Below are 13893 nucleotides of genomic sequence, written 5' to 3'. Positions count from 1 at the left end.
GCCTGGATGGTCTGGATGCCTAGACATGTGCACACATTTAATGCTTTGTCTTTCCTTTGATCCAGTTAAGTGGTTCCCAAGTGATGGGGTAATAACAAGAATCACTGATGGGATTGCACGCGTGAAACAACACGTACGGTGCTTTGTGGTCTTTAAGGACATTAAGGGCAGTGCTGAGTGGATGTGAATCTCAGCGTTGTCACCAACAGCTGTGAAAACAACCCCACTGTTTCTCCCTTGAATCTGGGGGACTGGAGATGGCTGACCTGTGCGCAGTTGAGCCATCTTCAGTGTTCAGACTACCTGCCGGCTTGTCCAGCAGGATCTCCTTCCCCCAGCCAGGGAGTTCCTGAAAAGGCTTGGAAGGAGTCTCGCCCCAGTCCTCTTTGTGGGGACTGACGTGGCTGTCTCCCTACCCAGTTCTCCCTCGTTTTGCAGGTGACTGTGAAGCTCCCTCTGATGAAGATCAACTTTGACATGGGCTCCCTGGTAGTATCTTTGGCCCATGGTGCTGTCATCTATGCGACCAAGGGCATCACTCGGTGCCTCCTGAATGAAACAACCAACAATAAGAACGAGAAGGAGCTTGTGCTAAACACAGAAGGAATCAATCTCCCAGAGCTGTTCAAGTATGCAGAAGTAAGCGTCCCCCCCGACAGGCTGTCTGCTGGCCTGGGACAAAGCAGTAGCCCTCACCCCACATTGTCTCTGGACGCGGCCGCTGGGACGCTCGCTCCAGCTGATTTACTCTGGCCCTTCCTGAGCCGTTCATGCTTCCAGGCCACATTCCGCAAACCAAGTGTGTGTGCCCTCATCCGCCTCCCGGGGTTCCCGGGCATGTTAGCCTCATTCAGGCCCCCAGTAAAGCACCCTGCTGAACTTATCCCACCCAGCGTCGCCCGGGCTAATTTGAGTAGTTTTTTCCTTGAAATTAAGACCCTCCCGAAGTGGGGTTGTAAGAAATCCTTGCTGCATCGCCTGCCTAGATGCTGCTTGCTTTATCTGGTAAAGGGGGTCCCAGGGGTAGAGGTGCCCTGGCATTCCTGTCCCACCTACTCACCACTTCATCTGTTCTTTCCTCTGAGCTGTGTCTCCAAGTTCTCCCATTTCACTGACTCTCCCAGAACCTTCTAGGTTTCCCCCACAGAACACTGAGGACCTGGGGCCCTCTAGCCTAACCCCCCGAGAAGTCTACAGTAGGCTGGCAAAGCTCCCCCTGCCACATACACTTCTGCCTCCACCAATGACCACCCTGCAAAGTCTCCTGCTCCCCTGAACCCTTTTACCAAACGCTTACGAGAGGATGGGCAGGGAGGATTGGCACCTGCTGAGAGTGCAGGGTGAGAGGCTTCTCCAAGACAGCTCAGCCGCAGCCTTGGCCGCTTGGTGAGGCCCAGCAGATGCCTGTGCCGCTGACCGCACGTGCACTCCATGCACCCTGGAGGGTGTGTAATGTGTCGCTGCTGGGGGATCTTTCCTCGCTTCCCAAGGGAAGCCTTAATCCTAGTAAATAGATCTGTCAGTTTAAAAATAAGAAGAAAAAATCCATTTGTTCCTACTGAATAGTCTAAATCGTGTCTGAAGTTATCCCTGGATTCTTGTAATGACAATACAGACCTTGGGCCCCGGCCAGCGAGCCGTCAGCAGCTCTGCCTAGCCATTTCCTTCTGCTAATCCTGGACCACCTCTTGACCACTTTGTCATCAGCTGTACCAAGCTGCCAGACACAAGGAGAGAGAGAGCGGCCATGGGGAGATATGCAGGCAGAAGGGAGCAGAAGGCCAGGCCCTCTAAATAAATCCCTTCCTTCCTCTCTCCAGGTCCTGGATCTGCGCCGCCTCTACTCCAATGACATCCATGCCATGGCCAACACGTATGGCATCGAGGCCGCACTGCGGGTGATCGAGAAGGAGATCAAGGATGTGTTTGCCGTGTATGGTAAGAGGAGCTTGCAGATAATACCCTGAGGTCTGGGCGCCAGTCAGGACAGCAGAAGGCTCGGGGCAGGAGGGCCAGGACCATGTCAGCCCAGCACCGAGTCAGTCCAGCACCAAGGCGAACACTGCAGCACGGGTGCAGTGAGTGCACCTGTAGGAGACTGCAGATCTGTGAAGAGGTGACATCTCCCATCATTGGGGCCGCTTCAGTGCTGTCTCATCTGCTGGTCCCTTAGAGGAAGCTCCTGATTGATGACTTGGCCCCATCCTGCCTTTGGAGTTTCAGTTCCCGAGTGAAAACAGTGCGGTTAGATCCTCATTTCCTGTGCTGCTGGAGGGAAGCGGGAAGCAGGATGCAGGGGTCAGGGAAAGATGCCCCAGACCATGGGGAAGGGTTAAGTAGCGTGAGCAGGTGGCGGAGCTGCAGGGGAGCCCGAGTCTAACTCCCGAGCCATGTGCTGATGTGGAGGCAGCCTGGCTTGTGTCTGCTGACTGTTCCCATGGTCACTGCTTAATCCCTTCTGATTTTACCTCCCGTGTGACAGGCATTGCGGTCGACCCTCGCCATCTCTCCCTGGTTGCTGATTATATGTGTTTTGAGGGTGTTTACAAACCACTGAATCGCTTTGGGATCCGGTCAAACTCTTCCCCACTACAGCAGATGACGTTTGAAACCAGCTTCCAGTTTCTGAAGCAAGCCACCATGCTGGGTTAGTGTGTGGGCAGGAACCCTGGCCTCCCCTCTCCTGACCACCCTGGGCACACTGGCCTGCCCATGGGCATCTTTCCATGGTTCCTTGCGCACCAGTGGGATCTTGGGATCTGAGGGGAGCAGGGGCAGCTGGAGGGGGCTGAATAGCAGAACGACAGCTGCCTCTACGCTTTGAAGGAACAGGAAGAGGGCCTTCCCCTCTCAAGTGCTAGAGCGTGGTTGCTTCGTGATCCCATCAGCTTCAGAGACTCAGGACCCACCTGAGTCTTGAGGCTTCAGTGTTTAGCCCCACAGTCCCCTCCCAGCATTCCCAACTTCCACCTCAACACCCTGACACGTGCTCTTGTGTCTCTGCCAGGATCCCACGATGAGCTGAGGTCTCCTTCTGCCTGCCTTGTGGTCGGGAAGGTCGTCAAGGGCGGGACAGGTCTGTTTGAGCTCAAGCAGCCGCTGAGATAGTGGCACCATCTCCCCAGCTCCAAGGACCCTCAGGGAGGGTGTGGCCCAGCCCGCCTTCTGCATGAGAGGACCAGGAGACTGGAGTCCAGGGCAGTTCCAAGTGACAGTACAGAGCACAGCAGCGACCTTGGGCCTGAAAACAATGGGCCTCTGAGCTGGGCCAGTTTCACCTGGAAAGTGACAGAGTTACTCATCCTTGCCCCTCCCTGTCTCTGCATTTGTATCAAGGTTTACCAAGTCTTCTGAGTCCCCCGAGATGGCTGGGGCCTCACCTGTGCTGCAGGAGGCCTCTGTGGCATAAGCCCTAAGGAGAAGCTCTGATTCACTGAGAAGACCAAGGGGAAGCAATGCTTTGCTGCTGGGGACCCCAGGCACCTCCAGAGTAGGGAAGCGGGGTTCTTTTGCTGTGAGTGGCCAGGGACAACAGACAAGATCCCCGGGGGCTCCCGATGAGCGGGAACATGGAGCCTGCTGCCCAAGGCCTGCTCCTTCCGGCTGCTCCAGCCCCTGGGGGCAGAGTCCACAAAGAGTCCCCATCAAGACTTCTTCCCTGAGTCAAGTACAGGGTGGCACAGTCCTCCACCCACCCAACCTCTCTGCCTGGCCAGGGTGGCAAGGTGTCTTTCTAGACCTCATCAGCCCCAAGGCTGGGGGCAGTCACTCCAGGGCTGCAGCAGTTCACTCCCGCACGTAGAACCCAGGTCACTGCTGGGGCGATTGAACAGGTTGCCTGACTTTTCTCTGCTGTCAGTTTGGTGTGGAGGCCTATATTCTGCCCCATACGCCCCATAGGCCCTGCTTATGGGAAGGAACACAGGCCTCCACCCAGAGGACTGTGCCGCCCTGTACTTGGTCGTCCACATTCTGTCTCCCTCTAGCACCAGCAGCACATTTCCCCGGCATGGACAGAAAAGACAGAGAGGACTTGTGCAAAGGCTTTGTAAAACCAGAGGCTGCTATTTTTGTCTACTGTTATTTCAGCTCAGGGCGGGTAATAAACATCATTGGAACTAGCTATTAGGAAAGAAAAAAACTTGGATTTTTTTAAAACAATTTTTTCCCTTGGTTTGCAGTTTCTGCATTTGGATTTGAGAACCCAGGACAGGGATTTTCTTGGCACAGTCAGATCTTGGGTCCCTCTTCTGTTCTTTCTTGTGTGAGGCCTTAGCGGGAAGAGCTCAGCCTCTGCAGCCTCCTGCACCTCTGCCCCTGGCCTGCCTCTGCAGTGACCCCCTTCCAGAGCTAGCTGCTGGCCCCGTGGCCAGGAGAATCACAGGGCAGGAGCCTTTATGCAGAAGCTGTGCTCGCCTTGGTCTGGGGTGGGGAGGCTGCTGCTGTGACCTCGAGGGTAGGGTTGGGGATCAAGGGAGGCCTTGTCAAGGGAGAGTGACCATGTTGCTCTCTACAGACACACAATAGGACCCAGCCTGCACCTCCTACGCCTACACTGGGGAAAACCCAACAGAAATCAGTACATCCTAACAGGGTCTGCGAGGTTCACCAAGGCATGGCACAGAGGAATATGACAGTTTTGAGGCAAGCAGGAAGGGCCCAGCCTGCAGGGTAAGGCATTCATCCTTTGAGTTAAAGGGCATATTCACTTGATGATTTCTACACACACTAGAATTATGAGAGATTGTCCTTAAAGGAGATCACAAAGTAACCTGGTGACTGTGACACATGGTGAATGGATAAGTATTTGGTTCTGTGGGTTCCATCTCTCCCAGGCACTGAGGGCACAGAGGCGAAGGAGCAAGCCCTGCATATTGGCAGGGCTGTGACCATCACACTTGGATCAGACCTCCAACCTGTGTTGGGATGTGAGGGATGCCCTCCTGCCCCACCCATCCACATGGTTCCTGGGCAGCTCTGTTTTATTCCTGTTTGTTTCCTGATAGATGCGTATTAAGGCAGCATGTCTGGTTTTTAAACATACATTTGGGAGCTTGCACATCCTGATGAGTGAGGACTCTCACTGTGGTCGCCTTAGGGGATTACACGCTCACTTTCGTGGTTCTCTATGCTCAGAAGCCTCTGAGAGTTTAAGGTGGCAGAGGCTTTGGAGTCTTCTCAGCACTGAAAGTGCCCATTGAGGATGCATTTGAGTTTTGGAAAGTAGGCCCAAGTCAAATCTGATGGATGGATTCAAGAACATGGATTAAGCTGCATTGTCATTTTTAATCAAAATGTAGTGGAGATTGATCATCTGGTGGGGTTCACAACTTTTCATGAGAGCTGTGAGTTCTTTTTTGAGACGGACTTTTGCTCTCGTTACCCAGGCTGAGTGCAATGACACGATCTCGACTCCCCTGCAGCCTCTACCTCCCGGGTTCAAGCAGTTCTCCTGCCTCAGCCTCCCGATTAGCTGGGATTACAGGCATGCACCACCACGCCTGGCTAATTTTTGTATTTTTGTTAGAGATGGGGTTTCACCGTGTTGGCCAGGCTGGTCTCGAACTCCTAATCTCAGGTGATCTGCCCGCCTCAGCCTCTCAAAGTGCTGGGATTACAGGCCTGAGCCACCGTGCCCGGCTGGAGCTGAGTTCTTTCAGAATCCTGAGATGCCATTAGCTAGCCACTGTTTGGCCATCCTTCTCACGTTGCCCTTTGGGGTGATATCCATACCTACTTGCTTGCTTCTAACAGTTTTTTTATTTGTTTTGTAGAGACAGGGGTTTTGGTTTATTGCTCAGGCTAGTTTCAAACTCCTGGGCTCAAGCGGTCCTCCCACTGTGGCCTCCCAAAGTGTTGGGTGGTGTGAGCCATCGTGCCTGGCCAGTTAATTTTTGTTAGTGTCTCTTTTCTGGGTTCTCACCAGAAACGCTATCAGCATTCCCACAGATATTCCTGTGAGTCTTTGAAACATTTTCTATCCTGCATCGAGTAAGAATAAAACCGAGGAATGGATGAAGCACCTTGTCTCATCCCCAGTCTGGAACTTGAACCTTCCTTTCTCTCCACTTTGCCCTACCCCAAATAATATGTACAAATGTCTGTACCCACTGAGCACGAACTCCCCATTCCTTTCACTGCCCCAGCTCCTGGCAACTACTGTTCTACGTTCTGTCTCTGTGAACTTGACTTCTCTAGGTCCCTCATACACGTGGAAAAGTACAGCATGTCTTTTTGTGACCGGCTTATTTTGCTTAGCATAATGTCCTCAAGGTTTATCCGTGCTGTAACATGTGTCAGAATTGCCTTCTTGCTTGAGGCTGCTGATACCTCATCATGGGTATATACCATATTTTGTTCAATCACTCATCTGTTGGTGGACACTTGGGTTGCTTCCACCTCTTGGCTGTTGCAAATAATACTGTGAACATGGATATACAGATATCTGAGACCAGGACGGACGTTCACACCTGTAATCCCAGCACGTTGGGAGGCCGAGGCAGGTGGATCATCTGAGGTCAGGAGTTTGAGACCACTCTGGCCAACATGGCAAAACCCCGTCTCTACTAAAAATACAAAAATTAGCTGGGCGTGGTGGCGCGTGCCTATAATCCCAGCTACTGGGGAGGCTGAGACAGAAGAATCGCTTGAACTCAGGAGGTGGACGTTGCAGTGAGCCGAGATTGCGCCACTGCACTCCAGCCTGGGTGACAGAGTGAGACTCTGTCTCAAAAAAAAAAAAAAAAAAAAAAAAAAGTCTCAGACCCTGCTTTCCTTTGAATATATACCTAGAAGTGGAATTGCTGGATCACATGGTAATTCTTTAATTTTTCTGGGGGAACTGCCGCCCCATTTTCCACAGCAGCTACACCATTTTATGTTCCCACCAACGGTGTACAACAATTTCAATTTCTCCACATCCTTGTCCTTGGTATAGTAGCCACCCTAATGCATGTGAGGTGCCGTCTCGTGGTTTGGTATGGACTGTGTTTCAATCAGATGTTGGGAGCCTAAAGTGTTCTGCACCTGTGGAGAGTTAGGAATCATGTAAGGAGTGTCTGTTGCTTGCCAGTCTTAAAATTTTTAGTTTGCACTTGAATCAGGGGCTATAGGAGTCCAGACTGCTCTTGAAATAGGACAGACTGGTCGTTAAAGGCTGGTTTTGTTGAGTCTTTCATCGTTGAGTGATACCACCTCTGCAGATGGCTCAGTGGGGCAGCCCCTTACCACAGCCTGCCCTTGAGGTGGTGTACTTTAGACAGGTCACAGAGTTGCTGGGCCTACCACAGGTCTCCTGACCCTGGTGCAGTTTCTCTTCAATCACAACCACCAAAATAGTCAAAAATTCCAAAGTTCCTACACCATCAACCTCCATCCCACTTCTGTCCAGAGTCCACTTAGAGGCTCTCAGTTTTATACCTTGGAAACACTTAGGGAGCTTTTTAAAAAGATTTGATTCTGTATTTTTAGTAGAGACAGGGTTTCACCCAGCTACTCAGGAGGCTGAGGCAGGAGAATCGCTTGAACTGGGGAGGTGGAGGTTGCAGTGACCCGAGATTGCGCCTCTCCAGCCTGGGTGACAGAGTGAGACTCCATCTCAGAAAAAAAAAAAAGAAGATTGATTCTGGCCAGGCACAGTGGCTTATACTTATAATCCCAGCACTTTAAGAGACCCAGGCAGGAGGATCACTTGAGCTTAGGAGTTTGAGACTAGCCTGGGCAACATAGTGAGACCCCGTATCTAGAAAAGTTAGCCAGGTGTTATGACATGTGCCTGTGGTCCCCGCTACTCAGGAGGCTGAGGTAAGAGGAGCAAGTGAGCCCAGGAGTTCAAGGCCGCAATGAGCTATGATCGTACCTCTGCACTCCAGCCCGGTGACAAGAGCGAGACCCTGTCTGAAAAAAAGATTGATCCCAAGGCCTTGCCCAGAGATTCTGATTTTATTAGTCTGGAGTGTGACCTAGGCATTAGAAGATCTTCAAGAGAGTCTAAGGTGCAGCAGAATTGAGAGCCACGGACTTAGAAAAAGCCCTAAATTGTGGAAATGCGTGGCCACCGTCACCACCTATCAATATGATGACATCTCAAGGAATGAGTCACTGGCCCTAGGTTTCTGCAGTAAGATCTTAAGATCTGATCTCTGCCCCCAAGTGAGTGCATGTGTGGTAAAGCTGTCATAGTGCCATGACAGATGTCTGCAAGGACTTTACAGTGGAGTCCAAAGGATGCCACCATCAGCTCCACCTGGGGCTCAACAAAGCCTGAAGGAAGAAAGGGATGATGCTTCCAGCAGAAAACTGGAGGCCTGCAGCTCTGCCAGCCCAGCACAGAAAGGCCATTTGTCCAACTTGAAAGTCCCTGCCAGTGGGGGCAGAAGGAGGGAACTCGGCCAGCCAGCATTTCCTACAAACAGCTCCATGAGAGGTTTCCACTTAAAATGCTAAATCATAATTATTTAATAAGATTTGTACCTTAAGTTCTTTAAGCAGCATCGCTGTCCTACCACGAGTGGTCATCAAAGAGCAGAGTTTAACTCAACTCTGAGTTACCCAGCAGGGTACCTGGGTAACTACCTGGGTTGAGATACCCAGCAGGCTTCATGTGCATGTGCACACTGCCCCCTGATAGGACCTGGTTTATTCACAGGCTCAGGTGTCACTGCAGCTCCTCAGTGACGATCTTCACGCAAGTTGGACTCAGTGGCCTGGGAGGTTTGTTCCAACCCCCAGATGCCTGACCATTCCCATCCTAACCATTCCCTCCCCCATGCTGCATCCATCCAACCTTGATCTCCACTGTGTCCCAGGAACCCTAAGATGCACAAGCTATGTGGGTCCTGCCCTCACAGAACTTGTAGTCTTCTGCCCCAAACAAGACGGTTCCCCCTCATCATGATCAGGCCAAAAGTTAAGGTACCCAGCAGGCTTCATGTACACGCACACTGCCCCCTGATAGGATCGTGCCTTGCACTGCTGCCTGCAGTCTAGAGGGTGCTTCGTAGGAAGGACAGAGTGGAGAGGACAGTGGGGAGGTACTTAGGTGTTCAGCGGCCAGAAGGGAGGGAAATTGAAAAAGAATCAAGAGTCCAGCCATCCCCTCCCCACCTTCTGCCCCCACTTCCACCCTGGCTGCTGGCCCTTTGCCCTTCAGTATAGGTGATATAGGTGTGGGTGTGCGGTTCCAGTCACAGTGCTGCCTGTACATATTTTGCAAGTTGGGGTCTTCCTTCTTCAGAAGGCCTGGAGGCCCTGCCAGATGCTGCCTGCTGCAGTGTTCTCACGGGAGCCAAGGCAGCCCCGGACCTGTAGCCTCCCATGTGACAGAGTTTCAGACACCACAGTCCTCAGCTGGACCACAGTAAACACTTGCCTTCCCCAACCCGTGATTCTTGCTTAGAAACACGAACCTGGTGTTCCACGTGCATTCAGCCAATCAAACCTCAAGAATGTGATTGAGCAATGAGGCTGCGTTCTGGGCAAGACACTGAGCTCTGAAATAAGACTTTTCTTGGAATCTCAGGCCCCCAACTTACAGTGGGACCCTAAGAAATGCACTTCAGTTTCCTTTTATGTAAAATGGTGATAAAATTAATTGTGTTCATTAAATCACACACAACTATCCATGTGTACCTGTATACTAAGTGGTTCTCAACTTGGGGCAGTTTGCCCCCCAGGGGATGTTTGGCAGTGTCTGAAAGTTTTGGTTGCTACTGGAGGGAGGTGCGACTGGCATCTAGGGAGTGGAGGCTAGAAATGCTGCTAAACTACAGTCCACAGGACCGTCTCCACAACAAAGAACTGTCCAGCCCCACGTATCAATAATGACGAGGTTGAGGAAACCCTGCCACATACACATAGATGCAGGTTAACATTGTTTCTGTTACAAAGTGGAATCATTTACATTTTAGCCACTCTGATAGATGAAACAGTGGCTTTTTTTGTTTGTGTTTGTGTTTTTTGAGACGGGGTCTCACTGTGTTGCCCAGGCTGGAGTACAGTGTCACAATCACGGCTCACAGCAGCCCTGAAGTCCCAGGACCAAGAAACCCTCCAAGTAGCTGGGACTACAGGTGCACAACATCAGGCCCAGCTAATTTTTTAATTTTTTGTAGAGACAGGGTTTCACCATGTTGCCCAGGCTCAAACTCCTGAGTTCACATGATCTGCTGCCTTCACCTCCCATAGTAAGCCACTATGCCCAGCCTCATTTGTACCTCAGTTTGCAATTCGCTATTAATAAATCTAAGCATCTTTTCACATGTTTACTGGTTACTCTGATTTGCGCTTCTCAGAACTGCCTATTTGTATCCTTTGCCCATCTTTCTGTTGGGTTATTGGTATTGCTTTTGCCAATTTTAAAGAATTGTATTTACTATAGATATAGATAACCTTTTGTCACTGTGCTAAACATTTTTCTCCCAAGGAATTTAGTGCAGTCCCTGCATTGTGTAAAACCTTGAGTAAAGATGTTAGCTCTTGGCCACCCAGGCCAGTGGCCACCTTTAGACTTTGGCTAGGGCTTCTGGAGCAGTTTTTTTGTTTGTTTGTTTGTTTGTTTTTGTTTTGTTTTGTTTTGTTTTTTGAGATGGAGTCTCTGTTACCCAGGCTGGAGTGCAGTGGCACGATCTTGGCTCACTGCAACCTTTTGGAGCATTTTCTAAGGTACATAGATTGATTGAAAAAGCACGGCTGGGCATGGTGGCTTACGCCTGTAATCTCAGCACTTTGGGAGGCTGAGGCAGGAGGGTCACTTGAGGCCAGGAGTTTGAGACCAGCCTGGCCATTATGGCGAAACCCCGTCTCTACTAAAAATACAAAAAATTAGCCAGGCATGGTGGCACACGCCTGTGGTCCCAGCTACTCAGGAAGCTGAGGCACGAGAATCACTTGAACCTGGGACCTGGAGGTTGCACTGAGCCAAAGTTGTGCCATTGCACTCCAGCCTGGGCAACAGAGCCAGACTCTGTCTCAAAAATAAAAATTTTTAAAAAGGCAAATTACCCATTGTGACAGATAAGAAGACTACACTTACAGCAGCATGTCCAGTTGTGCTGGAGGGGACTGTGGTAAGAGCAGAAAATTACCAGAAGTCAGGAGCAACATGAAGCAGCCCTGCCATCATTCGTGGCTTCTGCTTGGCTCACTTGCAAATGTAGGGGCTCACCTTGACCTGGAGCTCGCCAGGTGCAGGCTGGCCCCAGTCTTTTACACCTGTTCATCCATCCACTCCTCACAACCACCCAGTGAGGGAGTACAGTGACTCTCCTCATCTTAGAGTAACTCACGCAAAGACATAGTCATCAAGTCGTGGAACAGGGATTTGAAGACAAGCAGGTGTCTCCAGAGTCCGCGTCCTTAATCTCCTCCCTGCGTCCACCCCCTTTGCTTGGACAAACCCTGATGCCAGGACTTTATGTTAGAGCCTGCCCTGCATGCGGTACGGCAGGTAGATGTGAAGGCACCAAATGCCTCCCCAGGCCCTGGGACACCTCTTCTAAGGTATGTCTCTAGGAGGTACAGATGAGACTACTAGGAAGTGGGGTCTGCACTTTGTCGAGTTGGGGAGCTGGCAGCTCACAAGAGGTTAAATTAGAGCAAATGAATAACAAGCAGTCACCTTAAAGAACTGAGACTCCCAAGTGATGGTCCAAATCAAAGCATAAGTCAATATTGAAGAGTTTGAGGAAATAGTGGTGGGCTAACCCAAAGGGATCTTCCAGTCTTGAGGCTTTCCTGCAGAGAGGACCTAGCTATGGACTGTACCAGTTACAAAGAACCTTCATGATATCATCTCATCAAATGCCCACAGCCCTGTGACACATGTCCTGTTGGCCCCATTTCACAGTTGAAGAAACGGATCTAGCGGTGAAGGGGAGGCCAGGTCTCTTGCCCTTCTGGGAGCTGTGCCTTTGCATGGGGCACCTGTGGCATTGTCCTCGGGCTCTGACTGGTGCAGGGTGACAGCTCCTAGGTCGTGCTTATCAAAGTGGCTAGTTCTCTCCTTTGAAAATAGGAGGCCCCTGAGGAATGAAAGCCAGGTTGGTGAGGGAGGGAAGGGAAGGGTACAGAAGCCTGGAGGGTGGGTGCATGGGAAGGTGGCCTGCAGGGCTCAGAATAGGAGGCAGAGTATTGAAAAGGGGAAATGGAACAACTTGACCAGCCAAGGCCAAGGCCACTCCGCTGCCCACAGGACGTCTGTCCTGCTCACTGTACTTCTCATCTGCCTTCCTTCCCTGCCTCTGAAGACCTGGCCTGGGCGGGCACCTTGTGTTAGGCTGGCCGGGCCTGCCACAGCCTTGTTGCAGGTGCTCTCCCACAGACCGGCTCCTCACCCAGCATCTTGCCGCCTGGGGACCACCCAATCCCAAGGACAGGGCTGCCTGGGCTCTCACAGGACCTGGCAAGCCGCCCTGGCCCCTGGCCTGGGACACGGTGTTTCCCTTCCACCCGCAGGCTGACTCACTGGGATTCCTCTGCGTCCGGTCACACCACAGGCTGGGCCCCTGGGCAGCCAGCGACCATCTGGCCGGCCCACCTCTAGACTCTCTATTCTAGGCCAAGACTCTGTCTGGTTTTTTTTTTTTTTCCCCCTCTGTAGTCCCAATTTTAATGCGCAATTAAATATTGGACAGAAAAGGAAGAAAAGGGAAAAAAGGGAAGGAGGAGGGAATCCATATGTCCACAGTCCTCAAAAATGAACATCTTTTTCTCCTTCATTTTCTAGAGCAGGGGTTCTCACAGTGAAGTCCCCAGGTCAGCAGCAACAGCAGCCCCTAAGAATGTGTTAGAATGCAACCTGAGCGTGGTGGCTCACACCTGTAATCCCAGCACTTTGAGAGGCCAAGGCGGGCGGATCACTTGAGGTCAGGAGTTCAAGACCAGAAGGCCAATATGGTGAAACCCTGTCTCTACTGAACATACAAAAATTAACTGGGCGTGTTGGTGGGTGCCTGTAATCCCAGCTACTTGGGAGGCTGAGGCAGAAAAATTGCTTGAACACAAGAGGCAGAGGTTGCGGTGAGCTGAGATGATGAGATCGCAACACTGCACGCTAGCCTGGGTGACAGAGCGAGAGTCTGTCTCAAGAAGAAGGAGTAGGAGAAGAGGGGGGGGTGGGAGAGGGGGAGGAAAGGAAGAAGTTGTTACAATGCAAATTATCAGGCCACACCCCAGACTCCTGAGTCAGAAACCGCAGGTTGGAGCCTGTTATCTGAATTTGAACACTATCTGGGGGATTTTCACTCATACTCCAGTTTGAGAACCACTGCCCTAGAACTGTCATGAGGAAGCCATCTTACCTCTGGCCTGCCCTCTTTTTAGCTGTTTCAGCCCCAGAACTCTCCTGGGTTTGTGGAAATAGCTCCAAAGACCCTCAGCCTCTGCAGACCGCAGCTCCTGTCAGCGCCCCAGTTTGACCCGAAGCAGGCTAGGCGTGGCAGGTCTACAGTAGCAGCAGGTGCAGAATGAGCCGCCGGCTTCTCTCTGCATTAGTTCATTTAAACTTCACAACTGTCTGTGAGGTGTCAGGCGGGTGACACCAGCACCTCTGTTTTATACATGAAGGAAAGGAAGACTCGGGTGTGTTATCGACTATTTTCCCGTGAGAACATTCCGACTCCTTGGGGACAAGGTCTGTGCCTGTGAAGCAGTTAAACAACTGGCAGAGAAGCTTTGTGTATCTTGGATGGGATGTGGGGCTCCCACAGATCCTCCCCAGAGCCAGCTGAAGGGAGATCCTAGGACATCCTAGGGCCTGGCATCCTCCTGCAGTGCTTCTGCGCAGCATTTTCCCAGACCCAACAAAGCCCACCGGCACCTTTGTCTTGTATGTTTAAAACTCCTGCCAGGCGTAGTAGCTCACGCCTGTAATCCCAGCACTTTGGGAGTGCTGAG

The 13893-nt window shown here is 51.5% G+C and overlaps 1 protein-coding gene across 1 annotated transcript in view; it reads left to right on the top strand.

Moving 5' to 3' along the window:
• Nucleotides 1-9623, top strand: part of LOC105465397 (RNA polymerase I subunit A) — an 83120-nt gene extending 73497 nt beyond the window's left edge. The window contains exons 31-34 of the mRNA XM_011713846.3: nt 439-639; nt 1821-1938; nt 2483-2647; nt 3008-9623. Coding sequence (XP_011712148.2) covers nt 439-639; nt 1821-1938; nt 2483-2647; nt 3008-3108 — 585 coding nt within the window. The 3' untranslated portion in view covers nt 3109-9623. The remainder of the gene's footprint in view (nt 1-438; nt 640-1820; nt 1939-2482; nt 2648-3007) is intronic.
• Nucleotides 9624-13893: the final 4270 nt, after the last annotated feature.

The sequence above is a fragment of the Macaca nemestrina genome, chromosome 13 (assembly GCF_043159975.1).
Source record: "Macaca nemestrina isolate mMacNem1 chromosome 13, mMacNem.hap1, whole genome shotgun sequence".
Lineage (NCBI taxonomy): Eukaryota > Metazoa > Chordata > Mammalia > Primates > Cercopithecidae > Macaca > Macaca nemestrina.
Note: the sequence above shows the minus strand (reverse complement) of the source record. Positions and strands in the feature narration are given on the sequence as shown.